The sequence below is a fragment of the Vulpes lagopus genome, chromosome 18, assembly GCF_018345385.1.
Source record: "Vulpes lagopus strain Blue_001 chromosome 18, ASM1834538v1, whole genome shotgun sequence".
Taxonomy (NCBI): domain Eukaryota; kingdom Metazoa; phylum Chordata; class Mammalia; order Carnivora; family Canidae; genus Vulpes; species Vulpes lagopus.
Window position 1 is genome coordinate 26,670,110 of NC_054841.1, and position 21,080 is coordinate 26,691,189.

The 21,080-nt window shown below is 47.1% G+C and overlaps 1 protein-coding gene across 5 annotated transcripts in view; it reads left to right on the plus strand.

The window, feature by feature from the left end:
• Positions 1-988: 988 nt before the first annotated feature.
• The window catches only part of BCL2L1 (BCL2 like 1), a 50,136-nt gene continuing 30,044 nt past the window's right edge, over positions 989-21,080 (plus strand). Inside the window, exons 1-2 of one of the 5 annotated variants that reach the window (XM_041732793.1) lie at positions 989-1,284; positions 2,690-3,383. In XM_041732793.1, the coding sequence (XP_041588727.1) occupies positions 2,820-3,383 (564 nt within the window). In that variant the 5' untranslated portion in view covers positions 989-1,284; positions 2,690-2,819. Of the gene's footprint in view, positions 1,285-2,066; positions 2,400-2,689; positions 3,384-21,080 lie in introns of those variants that run through there. The other 4 variants (XM_041732795.1, XM_041732796.1, XM_041732794.1 and 1 more) reach the window with 4 other exon arrangements.

Below are 21,080 nucleotides of genomic sequence, written 5' to 3' on the forward strand. Positions count from 1 at the left end.
ACCACCTCTGAGAGACCTCAGAAGAGAATGATGATCGCTGTGGGGGGAACTGTGGATTGGAAAGCAGGGAGGACTTAACTTTTTCATCCTATGCTCTTTTCATATTTTTAATATCCGGTGTTCCTATATACCTGTTTTTAACCGATCAACGTAAAACACCTCTCAGATTTAAAATCAAGTCTAACTCACTTCCATGGTTAACTTTCCAACCTCCTCCCACGCCACATTTCCCCTACCTTCCAATCAACTTGCTTCTCCTTCAGTTTCTGGAACATGCCAAGATCTTCCTGCCTCAGGACATCCTGCATAAGTTGTTCCTTCTGCCTAGGTTGCTGCTCTCTAGGTTCTTATCATGGGTCAGCAAATTCTTATATTTCAAGTCTTGGGTTTCATGTCCTCTCTTCAAAGAGGCCATCCCTGGCCACCCAGTCTAAAGCAGTACCCTCCCCTCACTTCCTTTATGACAATACCCTGATTTACTTCTTTCATAGCACTAGTCACTATTTGAAATTACCTTGTTTGTGTATTTTCAAAGTTATTTACTGTTTCTTTCTTGCTCAAGGGTTTGTCTCCATGAAACCAGGGGCCCTGTCTTGTCTTGTTTCTTCAGAAACCCAAATAACAAACATTTGTTGAATAAATTTATGCAACGTACACTATGGACCACACACTGTGCTGCTACAGATTTTACAAATAACAACTCTTTCAATCCTCGCAATAACTTTAATGAGGGAGATAGGTGGTTTTCTTTGTGTTTTTTTTTTTTTTTACTTATTTTACAGTTAAGGAAATTGAGTAACATCCACAACTGACAGAGCTGGAATCCCAGGCGCAGGTTCTTAGCTACAACGCGATGCTTTTTAGATAAATAAACTCACGGATGAAATTGACTGATTAAACGAACGAACTCCTGGAAATGTGAATATAAACGTTGCCTTTTTTCTTTTCTTTTTTTTTTTTTTTGCGTCTCCAGATTCCCCAGATCTGCCGCAAGGGGGCGCCCTCTCCCAGGTCTTGACGCCAGTCCTCAAGGCGCGCACTCCCTTTGCGTCTCGGGCTCGCGCGCGCTGCCGCGGCACCGGAAGTGACTGAGCTTGCAAGTTCCCCCGGTCTCTTCAGGGGAAACTGAGGCCGGCTCGATCGGAAGAGACAGCGCGAGCCGTCAGCCAGGTAGGCCGGCCCGGGTCCGCGGCGCGGAACTTGGCCACGAAGAGCCCTAGCGTCTGGAAACGACCTGGCCGACGAAGGGGGAATGTGGCCCCCCACGGCTCTCGGGGCTCGCAGGTGAGAGCGCCGCCTCCCCTGTGCGTGGCAGGCGCGGCGCCCAATGGGAGCCCTCGCCGTCCCGCTTGTGTGCCGACTGGGCTCGCTGATTGGCTGCGCCGGGGCGGGCCGCCGGGGGCGAGACCCCTCCTCCCTGAAAGGGCTAGGGGGCGCCCCTGAGGGAGAGCAGTTGCCTGGCAACGGGGCGGTGGCCCGGCGGGTACCCGGCCTAGCGCGCGGGAGAAGCCGCCAGGCCGCAGCCCACCCGCCCCGGGCTCCGGAGACGTGCAGCCTCCGGCCCCCCAGCCCTCCCGGGGGCGCCAGGAAGCTGCCTTGGGCCTGTCCAAAGGAAAACGTGGTCTCAGCTGTAGGGGGGCCGCGAGCAGGCCTCAGTCCCTCTCCCTGACCCGAGGAGAGGCCTGGCGCCTCACCCTCACCCCGTCTTTGTGCAGGGCGCCGGCGGCCATTGTGTCCGTGCGGGGAATGGAGGACCCGGCAATCCCCCCCCACCGCCTCCGCGTCCAGGGCCTTTGGGGAATTCAAAGAAAATCAGCGGTGTTTCTGGGGGGTCCCCGGCCGTCAGCCTCCCGGAAAGGCCCGAGGATGGCCTTTCCGAAGTCAGACCGCAGATCCGAGGCAGCTTCCCCCTCCCGCTGCCCCTTCTCGAAACCTTGAGCCCCATTGAGAAGTCCCTTCAGGGTTTCGGAAGCCTTACCCCGAGCTGGCACTTAAATAGAAACAACAACAACAAAAAACCTAAAGCCCACACCAGCCACCTCCGGGAGAGTTCTCCTGGCTCCCAGTAGGAGGCGGAGAGCCAAGGGGCGTGCAAGAGCGAGGGGGCTGGGCTCCCGGGTGGCAGGAGGCCGCTGCCGAGTGGCCGCCCTCGATCCGGGCGATGGAGGAGGAAGCAAGCGAGGGGGCCGGTTCCTGAGCTTCGTAATTCCTGTGTCGCCTTCTGGGCTCTCAGCCTGTCGGGTCGCATGATCCCTCCAGCCGGAGCTCCTTTTTTTGCCAGCCGCCGTGAGGCCGGCTGAGTTGCCGGCATCCCGGCTGCCACCTCTTCTCCCGACCTATGTTACAAAAGATCTTCCGGGGGTTGCACCTGCCTGCGGTTGCCTGAGACGGATTTAAATGTAGGTGGTGCGGAGGTGGGGGTGGGGGCAGACTGTCCGTGGGGGTGACTTTCTGAGGAAGGCGTTTCAGAGAAAAGGGGGTGGCTGAGGTACCAAAAAAAAAAAAAAAAGCCGGTGTGGTGATTCAGAAAGAGCCCACGGGTGCTTTCAATTTGACTTCATTGAAGTCTTTTGGACGCTAGACCCAGACCTTCCTAAGAACCACAAAGAAACCAGTTCTGGTACCTGGAAGGGGAATGGAATATTGTAGGTTAAATGGCATGCATATTAATTTTTTTTTTTTCCTGAAGCTCTTTCTCTCCCATCAGAACCTTATCTTGGCTTTGGACCTCAGAAGAGAACCACTAAGCAGAGACCAGACTCAGTGAGTGAGCAGGTGTTTTGGACAATGGACTGGTCGAGCCCATCCCTATTATAAAAATGTCTCAGAGCAACCGGGAGCTGGTGGTTGACTTTCTCTCCTACAAGCTTTCCCAGAAAGGATACAGCTGGAGTCAGTTTAGTGATGTGGAAGAGAACAGAACTGAGGCCCCAGAAGGGACTGAATCAGAGATGGAGACCCCCAGTGCCATCAATGGCAACCCATCCTGGCACTTGGCAGACAGCCCTGCGGTGAATGGAGCCACTGGCCACAGCAGCAGCTTGGATGCCCGGGAGGTGATCCCCATGGCAGCGGTGAAACAAGCGCTGAGGGAGGCTGGGGATGAGTTTGAACTGAGGTACCGGCGGGCATTCAGTGACCTGACATCCCAGCTTCACATCACCCCAGGGACAGCATATCAGAGCTTTGAGCAGGTAGTGAACGAACTCTTCCGGGATGGGGTGAACTGGGGTCGCATTGTGGCCTTTTTCTCCTTCGGTGGGGCACTGTGCGTGGAGAGCGTAGACAAGGAGATGCAGGTATTGGTGAGTCGGATCGCAGCTTGGATGGCCACTTACCTGAATGACCACCTAGAGCCTTGGATCCAGGAGAACGGCGGCTGGGTAAGGACCACGCCCCTTGTGTATACTACCTTTCTCTCAGCCTCTGATCGAAGAGATCTCCAATAGCCTTCTCATCCATATCTCTTTCTGTTGTGCTGGGTGGTTATGGAGACTGCTTGTTAAGGAGAGGTGACCTCCCTGCACCACAAGAGGTTAACTGTTCTCAAATACGGGTAACCTAGTCTTGACTTTCATCCTGGTCACTCTCATGACCCCACTCTTTCATAATTGTGTTCAGTTTCTCAGCAGAGGAAAACATAGCCTGTGTGTTTATTTGGCCCCAAATCTTTGCGAGTGGGAGGTTATTCTAGTGTTCCCCCACAGCCTGACAAAATGGCTCACCACAAAAAGGGCTGATGAGTGTAATACCTCTGAGCCCCTTCATTCTTACTCCCCCAGGGATGTCAATCTTATCCTGGGCTTCCTTCCCTCCCACAAATTAAGTTCCGTTTATTTCAGAGTTTACATACATGTTCCTCTTGTCTCAGATGCATCTCAGATGCATACACATTCGTCTCCTCTCAGAATGGGGCATGGCCAGGCAGAAGTTCCTATAGTGGCTTGGATGGCTGAGGATTGTCAGATTTTAGGGCAGTGGTAAGCTGTGCCAGTGGGCTGGTTGTGTTTGTGCTGCACTCCTCTGTTCATTTGCTCTAAAGTGTGCAAACTTTCTGTATGGTTGGCCTGTTTTTGGAGCTCTTGCTGTGTCACACAGTAAGCCTGGGGACTTTGCACCTCACTGCCTGGGGTCGGTTGGAGAGCTCTAGCTGTTCTGCCTGTTGCTTTCCGGCCAGGGCCCTAGGGCCTCTTCACGGAGCACTGTTGGCTGGCAAAGCAAGAACCTGGTCTGTGGGGGCTCTTTGGGATATTGAGATTCAGTGACAGACTTCAGAAACAAACTGACATAGGTTTGAGTGTCAGCCCTGTCACTCACCCAGCTGTGCCACCTTGGACAGGCCACTTTACCTTGAGCCTCTCAGTTTCTTACACTAAAAAAAAAATGGGGCAAGCCCTCTTTGCCTTGCAGAGTGTTGTAAATCCTGGAGCTAATGAGAGCAGTGACTGGCACCAGCAAGTTTCTGTAGTAGTTATTGGTTCCAGACACACTTTGTGGGCCTAGGAGTCATGCCCTCATTCCTCTCCCCCCAATGGAGAATTCTCTTGCCCAACACCAACTTAGGAGCAGATAGTGGTGAGAAGTTCTTTAGGAGTGCTCATTGTAGGCAATTTTTGCCCTACAGTGAACTCAATCCTCATTTCCTTGCTTATCTCCTTGCCTAGGGGAGATGCAGGGCTTGTAAGGGGTATTCGGTCCCCTCAGAACACCCAGAAAATTGAGCAGGCTGTGGAAAATAAGTCATCTATTGAAGGAGCTGAGGTGGAAGGGCCCAAGTACCACAGATTCAGGAATGTCAAGAATGCAAATTATCCATAGGCTGGGCCTAGGGCGTGGCACTTCAGTTTACCTCTGAGCCAGAGACCGCCTAGTTTGCCCTTCCCCCTGTCTTATTTCCCATTTCTTTGCAACTTCATTAACTCTTCCTGCTGCCAGTTCTTGTAAAACACAAAGGGGTCAAGTCAATAGAGGTCAGATGACTGGGGTGGGGTTGGGGGAGGTAAAGGTGGAGAGCTCTAGAGCTAAGGCTGACCAGACTTGAAAGCCATTCTGTAAGTGAACTCCCTGGGGGGATAAATGATTAAATAGTTCCTGTTGGTTTGTGTGATGACCTGGCCTGTTCCCTCCTGCTTTGATTCTCTTTGGGGGCAAATATTTGTTCAGCTGATTACAGGAGAGACAGGATTCCAGCACTTCAGACAAAGCCTCTGAGGCATCTCCTAGTAGAGGCTTGGGCCTTGTGCCCACCTTGCCTGACTATTGTCTTTGGCCAGGGGTGCTAATACCAGGTGGGTTGTTGCCAGCTATTAACAAGAGGCAGTCTGGGAGAGGTGCCTGTTCTATCGACCAGCCTCTGCAGAGGACTACCTGGATCAGAGAATTGCCGGTCACCCAGTACTGTATATATGGAAAGAGGTTTTAGACAGCAGCACAGGGAAAGTTCATTAGATCACCCCTGGATTGAAATTCCATCTTCTGTCTCTGCTCAAGAATTTTCAGAGCCCGTTAGGCAACATACCATATGTACTTCCTCTTGGTGAACAGGGGATGTGTGCAGAAGAGCCAGTTATGTCAGCACCATTTCTGGGCACTCATGCTCCCTGAGGCCAGGAGGTAAAGAACATTTAAGTAGAGATCCTTTGGATGGAAGCTACCCACTCACTTCCCTTTCTCGTACCATCCTGTTGGAGCTGCACAGGCTGGCTACTGCAGTAGCCATCTCAAAACCTTCCTGGAGGCTGTGGTGAATCCATGAGGGTACGACTTATGGGCCATTACCACGCTGGGATATGCTCTAAATTTAGCATCCCTACAGAAAAGTGGAAGGAAATGAGCCTTTATGAAGTACATCCTATGTATGAGGCATTGTCTTGAGTCTTTTACTTATGCAGCCAGAACGTACTGATCATCTACTATGAGGCAGGCGCTGTGCTGGATGCTGGCAGTTAGCTGCACATGATACCTTCCCTCATGGAAATGACATGCTATTTCACATATCTCACACAATAACTTTTCAAGGTAGGTAGGTTTATTCCCAGTTTACATGTGAAGCCCCTGATAGCTCAATGACTGGCTCCGGGTATCCTTCAGCCAGTTAAGTGACTGAGTGAGAATTTTCGCCTAGGTCAGTCAGCCTGACTCTGAAGTCTTTTCCATCCGTATCAGGTTGTTCTAGGAGTAATAAATTGACCCGGATATCCTGGCACAAAAAGGCAGAAATGCTATTGGGCCAAACAAAACATGCTTGTGAAGGTGCTCACTCTGGTCTGTGATCCTGACATGATTCAGGTAGCTGCAGGTAGAACGGTGCCTTTGTTGGCAGGAGCATATTCCCAAAGGAATGTGTATAGCCTCAGATTCTGACATTGGTAAAACTCGAGTAGGCATCAGGGTTTTGCCTAGTCAGAGTGGCCTTCTTGTTAATTCTTAATTGTTAAACCCTCTCAGGCTCTGCCAATAGATAAGAATCATGTGCATGTGGAGAGAAGGTGGCCTGCTTCAGATATATCTACTTAATTATGGGTGAGCTCCAAGGACTGGAATTCCACACGTAGCCACACCACTGCCTGCTTGAAGTCACCTGGCAAGATGCTGAACCTGTTTGTCTCTCTTGTCCATCCATCTCTTCTACATGTAAAATAGAATAATGACAGCCACCTGCCATAGCTTGACTCTAGTAAAGAATCTAGAACAAAAGCCCTTCCTGGGCCATAATTGTAGGGTGGAAGCACCTCATTTAGTGAGTAGGTCATCTGCCTCAGAAAACTGAACTTTGGCCCCATAGTTTCTCCAGAAACAAAGCCAACTCCTAAGATACTCATCTAGAATGGAACCTGATGTGACCTATATAGGGACAGAGCGTTTTGGAAGCTTTCCAATGGGAATATGGACAGTTTTAAGGTGAGGACCCAGGTGGGCTAGGCCATTTTGGAATTGCTGTCCCTGGGAAACCCCTTAGCTCGATTGAAAACCATTGTCAAGAGCGATGAACAGTGTGTGGAGAGAGGAAAAATAATTTGGCCTTTCCCAGGCTGCATGGCTCTGTGGTCTTGTAGTTTCTGTAGGTTTCTTGCCTATTCTTTGGCATGGCTATATGCCATGGCTATATGCTATCTGAAGCACCTCAGTGACCTTTACAGATCTCAGCAGCTGTTGGCAATTCTGTGGTTTTCTTGGGGAAACCCCATTAGAAACCCCAAACGTGGAAATTTTTAGTAATCTCATTCAGGTCCCAAAGTGAGGTAGAAATGTCTCAGGGACTCCACCTCAAAACACCCAGTTCTTCTGGATGTACATTTGAGGTTGCTCTTGAAACTCTGTCACTATCACAGGATTTTCCAGACTTCCTGAGACTAATTTCCCCAGTGGCCCTGTAGAGCCCTTCAACTTCTGGAAGAAAATTACCCAGGTGTTTTTTCAAGGGGTCCCAACAGAACCCAGAAGGTTTTCTTGACTTGTGTGTGGGCAGTCACCAGATTTGTCTGGGCTGCAGGAAGCAGCAGTTAGTTGTTAGCTGTCCTTTCCCCAGCAGGTATCTGTCCTGAAGTCATCATTTTCCAACATCCTCAGCCTTCTATCACGGGGCTCACTTTCAGAACCATGATCTTGTCTGGGTTTGGCAGGGATAGATTTAGGGGTAATTCCTAGTGAGCTTCTCTTCGACCGAAGTATAATCTTCTACTACCTCCATTAGCAGGGCCTTGTCCCTACCCCGACCCTAAGTCCACAGAGTTCTCCCTAGGGACTTCCTCTCTTTTCTTTGAAGGAGTCACTCTGTTCCTGGAGCAGCTTCTTTTCTTCCTTCCAGCCGACAGTCTGTCTTCCCCTTTCCCAGTTGACAGACCTGAGTTAGACAGTAGACAGTTCCACTGGGTCATTTTGTTTAACCTGGGGAAGAGAAGACTCAAGAAAATTTATCACCAGTGTCAAATGCCTGGAGGAAGAGGGGTTACACCATTTTTATTGGTAGAGTACCTAACAGAACTTGGATAAATGAAAGGATAATAACTGGTAGCATGAAATTAGTGTAAAGACATTTCTCACACTGTTGTCTCTCTACCAGATTTAGGAGTTTCCTGAAGGTGGAGTCCACATCTTGTCCACACTTTTCCTCAGTACTGAGCAGGTCTTGGGCATAGCAGGTACTCAGTGGAAAGAGATGGTCCACCAAATTTCTGAAGAAACAAACGGTTACCATAACAGAATAATAGTAATGGGAATTTTCACTGATCTGATCATTCAGTCATTGATTCAAAGAGTATTTATTGAGCTCCTGTGTCCAGGCTGTCCTAGGTACTAGGGAGACTGTCTTAAATAAAATTAAGTTTCTCTTCTTGTGGAAGCTCACAATCTGGTTGGGGAGAAACAGATAATAAACATTTAATTACATACATATAACACAGCACGTGATAATAAGCGCTACAAAGAAAATAAAGCCGATCAAGGTATAGGGCATGCCTTGCAAGGGAGGTGGGCCTGCAGTTTCAAGAGTGGTTAGGGAAGGGTGCCTGCGTGGCTCAGTCAGTTAAGTGTTCTGCCTTCAGTTCAGGTCATGATCCTAGGCTCCTGGGATTGAGTCCCAAGTCAGGCTCCCTGCTCAGTGGGGAATCTGCTTCTCCCTTTCCTCTGCCCCTCCCCTCTGCTTGTCCGTGCTTTTACTCTTGTTCTCTCTCAAATAAATAAAATCTTAAAAAAAAAAAAAAAAAGTGGTTAGGGAAGGCATCACCAAAAGGTAGAGTTTGAGCCAAGACCTGAAGAATGTGACTAAAGAAGAAATAGCAAGAGGGAAAGTGGTTGGGATTGAGAGGGAAGAGGTGGCCAAAGGTCACATCGTATAGGGCATTACTAAGGCCATGATGAAGACTTGGCTGTGGTTGAATGAGAGAGAGGCCAGGAGAAAGTTTGGAGCAGGGGGGAAGTGATCTGAATTCTGCCCTTGCAAGAGCAGCAAGCCAGGAACTGGTGACGAGACTGGTGCAACTGCCACATGAAAACAAAGATCCTAGTCTGGATCAGGAGGTGGAGGTAGAAGTAGTGAGAAGGGACTAGAGAATATAGCCATGTTTGCACATGGTGTATTGATGGAAGCCACATTTTTTTAACCACTTGGAGGTCATGAAATCAAGGCTAAATAAGCTAGATGTCTTTAGGAATAGCTCTCTCCAAATGTGGTGTCCTTAATGGTCCTTCTCCATTCTAGCAATATTTCAGTCTGAATAACTGAAGTTTGTCTGGGCGTACGTCCCAGCTCACCCACATCTAGCTGTGTGACCTTGGGCAAGCTCCCTGAATTCTCTGAAACTTGGGGCAAATAATATCTGCTGCATTAGGTCATGGTAAAGACCTAATGAGGCATGTCTGAGATGTGTAGCGCCTGGCACATGTTGGTATCAAAATTCTTACCATCCTCACCATAGAACTCGAGTCAGAAACTCATTCACCATCCATTCTCCGTTTTTGGACTGCATTCTCCGTTTTGCCCTCCCAACACATCCTTAGGGCAGGCAGGTCCTAGCAGTGTTCTGTCATGGCAGGGCTCTTGGTGCTCCTGTGCCATGGTGGTAGAAGCACTGGTCTTACTTAGAGTCAGGATCCCTGTTTTGCTGTCGGTCTGCTCTGACTCACTGTCTTGCCTTAGCCAGCTTGCTTCACCCCCAGGCTGTAGTTTCTGCCATATCTGTAAGATGGAAAGTTGAAGTGGACAGTCTAGGAATCCTGGTTGTCACTGGCCAATTTGATTAAGGCCCTATTTCACATTAGTTACCTTTGAGGATGGCTCTTTTTTTTTTACCAACAGCTACAATACAATTTTTAAATACAAAAATTAATCTCAGTGTCAATGTGGGGTAGTTTCTTACTGACCCCACAATAATAATAAGCCATATTTCTATAGCACTTTACAGCTCAGAAAGCACTTTCATATCCATCTTGCCTTTTTGATGCTGATTGCCACCCAGGAAAGAGCAGGAGGGAAGTCAGGCTCAGAAAGGTGAAATGGCTTACCGAGGTCACACATCAGACATCAGGAGGAAGACAGGATTTGGATTTTAGGATCTGCATTTGACCACTTGGGCAAGTCTTTTAACTTGTAAATGGTCATAATAGTGCCTTGTTCTGAAGGCTCAGTGAGTTAATCCATGTCTTAAGGCTCTCAGAGCTGTGACTGTGTGTATCAGCCACAAACAGGAGCTGCATCCCAGGCCTCCTTCTGGCTTCTCGTTTATTACATATTGATTTTTGCAAATAGTGTTTTTGCAGAAAGAAACTGCTTTTGGGACCTTCTGGTACTTGGTTTCATCCCTGATGAGACTCTCAGTCCAAGCTGGAGTCTTATAGCTAGCTCCAAGCTACAGGGCTTTTTAGACAAGCTCCAGAGCTCCCCTCGGAACTAGAGGTTTTCTCTGGCTCTTCAGGAAATGCCATTGCAATGACTTCCATGGACTGCTTCCTGTCCCAGCCCTGCAGTCGATTCCTGCTGGATTCCTGCTGGCGAGAGTATAGAAACTGGAAAGTAATGTCCCTAAAGGCTCCCCTCCCCACAAACTACTTTTTTATTTTGACATGTCCCTCCCTTTCCTCTTGTCAGTTACTTTCTTTGCTCCCCCCTTTACCCTTTACCTAGCTTCTCTCTCTAGCCCTTGATCAGCCCTTTAAGATTTGAAAATGCATTTCCACTTAGTTCTGTCAGGCTTTCCCCCAATCCCGTGCTGGGGGGCTGGTCAGAACTCTTTGGGCTCTCTCCGTGGCTCCATCACTCAGTAGCAGTTCCAGTCTGGGACTCCCCCTAGAGGGACATTAAGCCTGTCACTTGCAGTGCCTTGTGTCATCCATTAACCTTGAGTTCCCACAAAGGTCTCCACCCCACCCCCGCACAGGATGGAGACTCCTAAGAGAGATCTTAGAGGTTTGGTGTGTATAAATCCTGCCTCTTGGAGATTGATGACAGAGGATAGAGTGAAGTGGAGCCAGCCCCTCCCCCCTTCACCTTTCAGGAGGAAGCTAGAAAGGTTGAAAACCTTGTTGGACAATCATCTGAGGAATGGGAGCTAGCTTGGGAGGGGATTGGAACACGCTCAACTATGCCTCAGATCCTTTGTTCCGCTCTTGAAAGGGAAACATTCCCCTCCCTCCTCCCTGGCCACACACGTGCCTTTGTTCCCCTGGTCAGGCGGAGCCAGGAACACAGTGTCCCTTCCAAGGAGCCTGACTTGCCTCCCTAGAGGCTGGCCTCCTGGTCAGCAGGACTGGGATTTTAAAATGCTCAGGAACATATCTCCCTCCCCCCCCCCACCCCGCCTCTTGTCCTTTCCATGGAAGAGTCTTTCAGAGGCTGAAAACTTCTCTACAAACAACTGTCCAGGGACTTCCCTGGAATTATTCCATGGGATGCCCATATCCCAGGATTAAACAATCCCTCCCTCTTATTCCACTGGTGATTAATATTATTGTTAACTTTACTATTAATAGCATTTAACATTTATTGAGTGCTTACTCTATGCCAGGCATTGTTCACAGTGCTTTACATGTATTTATTATTCTATTCGCCTAGCAGCACTTTGAAGTTGGTACTATTATTATCCCTATTTTACAAATAAGGAAACTGAGGTAGAGTTAAGCAACTTATGCAGCGTAGCATGGTTAGTAAGTGGCATAGCCTCTTCCAAACTCCCACTTTTAAATACTGCACCTTGCCCCTGCCCCTCACCGTACCAGCTAGATGATGGTTGGTGTTTATCCAGTGCCACTTATGTGACTGGCCTTTTACCAACATCATCTCTGTGTTACTCTCCCAATAACTTGATCATTACAGAACACTGTAATTTGGAGGGCTTAGTTAGAGGAGGAACCATCAGGATTTGAAACCAAGACTGCCTTACTCCAAAGCCTTTGTTTTTTATCTTTACCCTCCTTTAAAACCTTACAAGGTTATTGTCATTCTACAATTGAGAAAACTGAGGCTCAAAGAAAAGTGACATGTGCTCAGAGGCTCATAAGCTAATAAATACTAGGGCAATCTGGGATTCAGACTCGAGGTGACACTTTGAACACTTTACTGCCTTAGTAGTTCTGTAGCATGATGATAATAGCTTTTATGTGCGTGCAAATGCTTTTTAATTTACCAGACTCTTTTGTATACTTCATTTCACAGTGAGGTAGATGAGGTGGGTATGTTCAGTTCCATTACAGGGAGGAAACTAAGGCAAGAGGCTTGTCCCACAGTTAATGGCAGAATCAGAAAATCCATGTTCTGACTTTTTTTTTTTTTTTTTTTTTTTTAATGTTCTGACTTTTAACCCAGTGTTATTGACCAAGCCTGCCTTTCCTAAGGCTGTTCATTACTTGGTGCTGCCCTCAGAGTTTTGTTTCGTATGTTAAATCAGCAAATACTGATGAATGCTTTATATGTGCTAAGTGCCGGTGATACTGTAGATACTGTGGTGAGTGGATCTGGGACCCATCCCTCAGTGGTCTGTTTCCATGCCCCATACCTTTGACCTTGCTGGTATCCTTCTGCCATCTGAATCAGTCTATGTATATCACCCACCCACCCCCTCTGTTGCTAGACACACCAGGCAGGGTTTGTTATAGTTGGTATGTATTGATCATCTTCCACACACCCACAGATAAGGGGCGCCTAGGTGGCTCAGGTGGTTAAGCATCTGCCTTTGGCTCAGGTCATGATACCAGGGTCCTGGGATTTAGCTCCGCATCAGCTCCCTGCTCAGCAAGGAGTCTGCTTATCCCTCTCCATCTGTGCACCTCCCCAACACTGCTTATGTTCTGTCTTGCTCTATCTCAAATAAATAAAATCTTAAAAAAAAAACAAAAAACATACCCACAAATAAAACTCTGGACTCAGATATGAAGTTTAGCTTGATATATTGCTTGTGGTGTAGTACGAGGCATATCAGCTTAAAATACCCTTAAATCTGAGAGAATAATACCAACCCATCAGAGTAATCAAGGCTTGAGCAAGAAAGTGAGGTGCAAAAGTATTTTTTAATTTGAATTCAGTTAATTAACATATAATGTATTATTAGTTTGAGGTCAAGGTCATTGATTCATCAGTCTTTCTCAGTGTTCATTACAGAAATGCAAAAGTATTTTTTAATAATAATAACAGATACTGTGTGTTGAGTGTTTGCCCTGCCAAGTGCTGTGTTTATGCCCTTGACGTAATCATCTTGTTTGGTCCTCACAACTGTGTCAAGACAGAATCCAGAACTTCTAGAGGCTCTATAACGTGTCCACACTAACATACCTTTTAAGAGGCAGATCTGAGTCTTGCACTCAGATGTATCTGATGCCAAAGCCTACCCTCAAGCCTCTGTGTCATTGCTTCTTAGCAGGTCCAGACCAGCTTATTTTACCCTGAGTTCCTGGCACCAGGCCTGAGGTTTGGTAAGGGCTCAGCCAGCATCTGCTCAATGAACATGAAGGGTTATTATTAGATGCAGGTTAGGTGACAAAAATGTCCCTGTCCCTAAGGAAGCAAACTAATTTGCAGCAGGAGGAATAGACCTGAAGCACTTGGTGAATGGTTCAAGGCAAACTGTGCCAAGTCTATGGTATAGTTTCCAGAAGCAGAAGAGGACAGACCCACAGGTGCCCTGGACCTCTGCCAAACCAGCCCACTTCCACCATCAGCTATTCAGTTGATGACTTGGTCCAGAGGCTTCCAGTCTCAGGCTGCATCATCAATATGCACCTTCTCCCTTGCCAACTGCATTACCAACCCAGACCCTCTTCTGTGCCAATAATGGAAAGTGTTAGAAAGGGGAAAGATCACTAAAGGCTTAAATAATAGCTTTCTCAGCAGTGTAGTTTTGCGCAATTCATACTGAGTCCTCAGTTTCCCCATCTGTAAAATGAAGATATACTCATCCCTTAATGAACATAATAGTAACAATCTCTTTCTCAGGCATGCTATATTTCTTCAGCCTGGATCACTATTCCCCTAGATATGATCAGGGCTGTCATCCTACCATTTAGCTTTCAACTTGAATATCACCTCTCAAGAGGCTACCCATGTTTGCTGTCTGTCTCCTCCAATAAAATTTAAGCCCCCAGAGTGTAGGGATTTTGTCTCATTTTTTCCTTCATCCCCAACATCTAGCAGAGTGCTTGGCACATAAGAGACACTCAGCAAATATTTGTTGAATGAGTGACCCTGTAGCCCAGCTAGCACAGTGCCTGACATAGTATGCTGAATGTTAGGCATCATTATTATCTATTAGAAAGATGTGGACCATTTGAAGCCTTAAATTAGGTGGAAAGAATGTGACAAGGGCAGCCTCATTAGGTAAGATCCACCCGGGCAGACCTAGAGGGTAGAAAGTATATGATGCGTTTGGGAGGCAGTGAGAAGGCAAACTGGTTGAGAAGGGTCAGTAAAGCTGGTCAGGGAAGAGGGAGCAATGACTGATGGTGGAGGCTTCTGAGCAGAGAGATAGGAATAGTTGACAGTACAGGTGGGACCAATGAGGAGAGGCCCAACACTGGAGGGATGCAGCCAGGTCTCCCCTCACCCCTGGGAAAGAGAATCCCTTGCCAGCTGGGATATAGCAGGCAGAACTGTAGGGATATAAAAGCCTGGGGCACCTGTGGATCAGGTAGGCTGCCCTGGTTGTTATTTTGGGCCTCTGGGCCAGGTGCAGATTCAAAGGTTTGATTGAAGCCTTTTGGCAACTCTTGTCTCAGCAGGGTAAACATCACCTGTCTCCTGCCACCTGTGGCAACAATGCCAGGAAGGTACCCTAGGCAGGCCCAAAGGGGCCCAACTTTCTTGCTGCCCTCATGGAGCAAGACACACCTACCAAGAGAGGCCACTCCTTTCCTGTCCTACAGCTCCCTTTCTGAAGGGCTCAGGTGGCAATAAGATGTGGTTCTAGCCCATAGAAAGCAGGGGCAGGGCTTTGGGAGCCGTTGACATCTGGGCCCAGCTGGGGGAAGGGGTCAGTTTGGGAGCAGGTGCAGATTTCAGGGAGGGCGGGGCCTGAAGGGAAGTAGGGATCTTGGTAGACTACAGAATTTCCCTCCCCATCCCCCAACCACAGCTGGCTTCTCTAGGAACCTGATGACCTAGTTACAATGCTTAGAAATTGTTAGCTTAGCTTCCAGGTTAGGGCTGTACCGGTTCTTGGGTCCAAAAGGTGTGCTGGCATTCCTCCAAGGGGGTTCCTTGTGAAGGACAGGCACCATATCATATGTACAAACTTCTTGTCCAATCAGGTTTCTCCCTTCCCTGATGTGCACCCCACCCCAAGGAGAAAAGACTGCCCTGCTCCCACTCCTACCTACTTCGGTCTCTCTCTCTAGGGGGTGGTGGATGGCAAATAGAGGTCACAAACTTCTTCCCTGGAGGTTTAGCAGAGAGGAAGAGACTCCTTTTGTTTTGTTTTATTTTCTTTTAAAGATTTTATTCATTTATTCACGAGAGACACACATAGAGAGGCAGAGACATAGGCAGAGGGAGAAGCAGGCTCCATGCAGGGAGCCCGATGTGGGACTAGATCCCAGGACTCCAGGATCATGCCCTGAGCCAAAGGCAGATGCTCAACCACTGAGCTACCCAGGCATCCCGAGGGAGAGACTCCTATTGCCCTCCCTAGAGATATTTTGAGCATTCCTACCCATTTCCTCCTTACCTTCTCATCTTCATGATGTTCAGATTTGATGGAAGGGAGTGAAAAAGAATCTTTTGGGAGCTCTGGAGGCTCCAGCCCTCCCAGGCAGTAGCTACTCCTGGTATTCCTGGTGTCTGCCTCTCCATAGCCTCCGTGGGACAAATTCTATCACTGTTAAGAATTAGGTACAAAATTTGGCAATTACTGAATCCTACTTACTCTATAGTTATCCTTGGACAAATTACTTAGTCTCCCCCAGCCTTAGTTTCCTCATCTATAAAAAGGAGATAATAACATATAGTGCTTTTCTTGAAAGACTCTTGGGAGCATGAAAATAGCTGGTAAGAAATAGGGAACACTTAGCATGGAGCCTGGCATATAGTAATTACTCAGTATGACAGCTACTATTACTGCTATTATTATCAGAGTTTCTTTACAGGTGACCAAGTTGCTATGATTACTTTTGGAGCTACTCTCCAAGAGCAAACTTTTGGGTTGAGAGAGTGAGTATATGGTTATCCTTTGAACCAAGAGCTTGGAGATTTTAAGATTCCTGAAGCTGAGGACTGTGGCCCATAACCTTGTCCTCCCCCTCCTCCACAAGTGCCCCAAGTCATGCTTTGTACACAGTAAGTGTTGCTAACCTGGCATTTGACAATAGGGTATATTTTCTTCAATCTTTGCCAAGGGCTTCCAAGAAGGCAGGGACCTCCTCCTCTGCCTTGTTTACTGTTTTGTCCCTAGAACCTGCTACAGAACCTGGAGCATAGAAGGAACATGGCCATTATTTGTCAACTGAGTGGAAGGCTTAGTGAATTGAACTTTTTTTTAAAGATTTTATTTATTCACGGAGACACAGAGAGAGAGAGAGGCAGAGACACAGGCAGAGAGAGAGAAGCAAGGCTCCATGCAGGGAGTCCTCATGGGGGGTCTCGATCCCAGGACTCTAGGATCACGCCCTGAACTGAAGGCAGCCGCTCAACTGCTGAGCCACCCAGGCATATCAGTGAGTTGAATATTTAAAGTACACAGGACTTAGGGTGCCTTGCTAGCTCAGTCAGTAGAGCATGTGATTCTTGATGCTCAGGGTTGTTAAGTTCGAGCCCCATGTAGGATATCGAGATTACGTAAAAATAAAATCTTTGGGGGTGCCTGGGTGGCTCAGTCAGTTAAGTGTTTGACTCTTGGTTTCAACTCAGGTCGTGATCTCGGGGTTGTGAGATCGAGCCCCACATGAGGCTATGAGCTCAGCACGGAGTGTGCTTGAGATTCTTTCTCCCCCTGCTCAGTCTCTCTCTCTCTCTCTCTCTAAAATAAATAAGCTCTTTTAAAAAATAAAGTACATAGGAGCACACCTAGCACATAGTAGGTGTGTAACATGTGTTTGAATGATTAAACAAGGTATTGTGAGGATGGCTCCACTCCTTGTTTGCTTTGTGGCCTTAAGCCTCTTGCCCAAGCTCTGCCTGTTGCCTCATCTGTTGTAGAAAGATAACACCCGCTTTGCCTCCCTCATGGGCTAGCTGTGAGACCCAGGGAGATGATAGATGAAAAAGCACTTTGAGAACTATAAATATTTGGTCTTGTTGCTTCTCCTTGATTGAGGTCACAGCCATTGCTGTGTCATTCATTCATTTATTTGTTCGTTTGTTCAACTCACAGCATTTTTTGAGTGGAAGCAATAGGTAGCTCTCCCACTTATCTGGCTTCATGAATTTGGACAAGTTACATTAGTTTTTTAAATCTGAACATCTGTCAAATGGAAATAATACTCTTTTCATAGGATTGTTGGGAGAAAGACTAAGGTTCTCTGAGCTTATTGAGGCTGAAAACTGTCTCATTAGGCCTAGCACTTGATGGCTGAACCATTGGTTGCCTTCTGTAGTCAAATTACCAGATAAGGCCAGAATTCTGAGTGTGATTCAAATGGGAAGTAGAAATGAGTATTAACTCCTAATCTCAGGATGTTCTCACCCACCTAGGCTGGACTGCTGAGTAGGAACTCTGACCCAGCCAGGATCAGTACTGTTTATTATTTTTTTATTTTTTTATTTTTATTTATTTATGATAGTCACAGAGAGAGAGAGAGAGAGGCAGAGACATAGGCAGAGGGAGAAGCAGACTTCATGTACCGGGATCCCGACGTGGGATTCGATCCCGGGTCTCCAGGATCGCGCCCTGGGCCAAAGGCAGGCGCTAAACCGCTGCACCACCCAGGGATCCCTAGGATCAGTACTGTTTAAACATAAAACTGTGAGGTACAGTGGGCCTCACCCCATGCTCACCTCTGATTCAGAACAAGAACATCCATCCCTTGTTCTACCCACTCTCCGTCTGCTACTCAGCTAGAAAAATTTCCCTTTACTGACAGCACCCACATTCATATGGAACCCTAGGGGTTACCGTATCAAAGAAATCTTCAGGGAGTCATCAGAAATGGCCCTTTGGGGCAGGGTCAAGGGAGGGAGCCCAAGTCTAAGGCTCAGGGTCTTCTGGGACTGGGCCAAGGAGCAGGTGCAAGCATGAGGCCCCAGGCTGGTGGCTAAGTGACGAAACTACTCTCAGTTTCATATATGTATAGAGCCAGACACGAAGTCAACCCAGAGGAAACTGCCTGCCTGTCCATGCAGGTGTCTGGGCACCTGGAGGCAGTTTCTGGTCTGATTTAGTGGTGGAAGTTGACATTCCGAATTAGTACCCCAAGCCTCAGTGAGGGAAACCCATGGAACTCCAGAGCAAAGCCTGCAGTTGGCACCCAGGTCAGTACCTTTGAACCCTTAGCCGGCCCCTTCGGGTTGAAAGAAACCCTTAACTCTGGGCTCCACAGCAGTCCTACTAGAAAATTTCCAGGGACAATGGAATAATAGTCAAAGCTCCCTTTATGGGGCCCCTGCTGTGGGTTGAGCACTATGGTGGGGGCTTTTTAAGAATATGAGATCTTTTGTTATTAGAATTGTGGCCTATGGAGTCAGACAGAGCTGAGTTTGAATCTGGGCTCCATCACGGACCAGCTGTTCAATCTTGGCACCTTCTTCCCCTTCTCTGAGCCTCTGGAAAATGGAGACAGTAATACGTGCTTCATAGGGTTTTCTCTTATATGTGAGGTTCAGCACAGATGTTAGAGAACTTCAACAATAGCTAACATTTCTTGTGCAATTAACTTAAGTGTTTCATGTGTATTCTTTGAATTCCCAAAACAGTACTATTGAGGTAGGTACTCATTATTCTCATAGAGAAAAGTGAGGCATAGGGAAGTTTAAAGAATTTGCTCATAGATGCACAGCTGTAAGTGGTGAAATCATGATTTGAACCCAGGCCTGCATTTCCCAAAGCCCCCATGTTCTGCTGTTGCATAAGGAGGGCCCAGTTAATGTTGTTGCTGTTACTTTTGTATCCAACATTGTAGCTGTCTGTGGTTTTGGTCTATCGAATTCTGAGCTCAGTGAAGGCAAGAAACCCATCTTAATCACCTTGCATCCCCAAAGACCAACATAGTACTCATAGTACTCATAATACTCATTAATATTTGCTTAATGGCTGAGAATATTCCCTGTCTTCATTAATCAATCAGTAGCTCTTTATCGACCATTTCCTGTAGGGCAGATTTGAGCTAAATCCTGGGAGGAATGCAAAGTACAACTGTGCCTCTCTAAACGGAAGATTGGGTGTGTGTATGGTTTTATGGGGGGTGGGGTGGGGGGGGAGCATTCCAGAGCTCTGTGTCATTGGCAGAAACTTCCACACAGGAGGCAAAAACAATACAGGTGGCTTGGGGATGTTTTCCAAGCTGGGATTCCCACCCCTCCCTGACTGGGCCACTCCCTCCATCTCCTGCAGAACCTGATGGCACTGATTCCCTACTCCGCCCTAGGCAGAAACCACTCCTCTTTGTGCCCTCTCCAGTGAGGAGGGTGCATCTTTCTTGTGCTTGCAACCAGTTTGTGGGAGCCTGCAATGACAGGGAAAGAATCAGAAGTTTGGAGCTGGGAAGGGACCTTAAGTCACTACTGCCTTAGCACTTCCGCCAGAGTGATCTTTTAAAAACCTGGTTCAAAAAATTAATTAATTAATTAATAAAATAAAAACCTGGTTCAGATCTTACCAAATTCTTGCTTACAACCCTCCACCCACTTGGAATAAAACCCAGAGTCCTTACCAAATCCTCTAAGGCCTGCATGATCTGGTCCTGGCTGCCTCTCCATCCTCCATCCATTCTGCCACTCCCTTTCTATACTCTGGCCAGAGGGGTTTCTGCTGTTCCTGGTCCTGTCACATTTGTCCCTGCCTGAGGGCCTTTGTAGTTGCTGTTCTTACTACCTAGAATGCTCTGCCCTGGTGTGTGCCTTGCTGGTTCTTTCCCTTAACTCAGCTCCCAGGTCACCTCCTCTGAGAGTTCTCTTTGACCTTTGGTAAGTAGCTGAGCTACTTTTAAATCATTCTGTAGTCTTTTACCTGCTTGTATTGTTTGTCATAGCGCAGACCTCTATCTGATGTTTTCCTTTTGTGTGTTTACTTGGTTTTTGTCTGTCTCTTCCACTGGAATACAAGCCTCATGATTATAAGGGCTTTGGTTTGTTCATCATTTTATCTGTAGTTCCTAAAACTGTTTCTTGCTGGTAGTGAATATTCAGCGAATGATTTTTGGAATTAATGATTGAACAAATGAATAAACCTGAGATACTGTTTTCATTTTACACATGAAAAAACTGAGGCCCAGAGAAGTGAAGCCATTAAGAATTGAAAGTGTTGTTTCAACTTTTTGAATGGTTACTAAGTAAGTGCCAACCAAGCACTGTATTTAGTGATTTACATGCATTATTTTCGTCACTTTTCTTTATTGTTATAATGAGTTGTTTGGGACACCATTTTTTGGTATACCATTGTAGCATTTAAAAGAAAAATAGACCAACTCTTATTTTTTATTAGAACCTCATTCTAGGGCAGCCCTGGTGGTTCAGGGGTTTAGCGCCTGTCTTTTGCCCAGGGTGTGATCCTGGAGACCCTGGATCGAGTCCCACATCAGGCTCCCTGCATGAGGCCTGCTTCTCCCTCTGCCTGTGTCTCTACCTCTCTCTCTCTCCTCTCTGTGTATTCTCATGAATAAGTAAATAAAATATTAAAAAAAAAAAAAAAAAAGAACCTCATTCTATTCTACAAAGAGTTGGAGGCAACTTAGGAAAACTCACGTAACTAGGATTTAGCTAGGGGTGTCAGGTGAAAGAAAATTACGGGTAAGAAAACAAGAGCCAGAACTAAAATAAGTCCACAGATATGGATACATGAGTCCCTTTGAACTGAGGAAGTTTTTCTCCTGTTATTAAGATTAATGACTAAATTATGCCCAGATTCTTGAAATGTTTTATTGTTTTTCTTTTAATCCAACCATAGGACTCCCAGATGGTTCAGTTGGTGGAGCACATGACTCTTGATCTCGGGGTCATGAGTTGGAGCCCC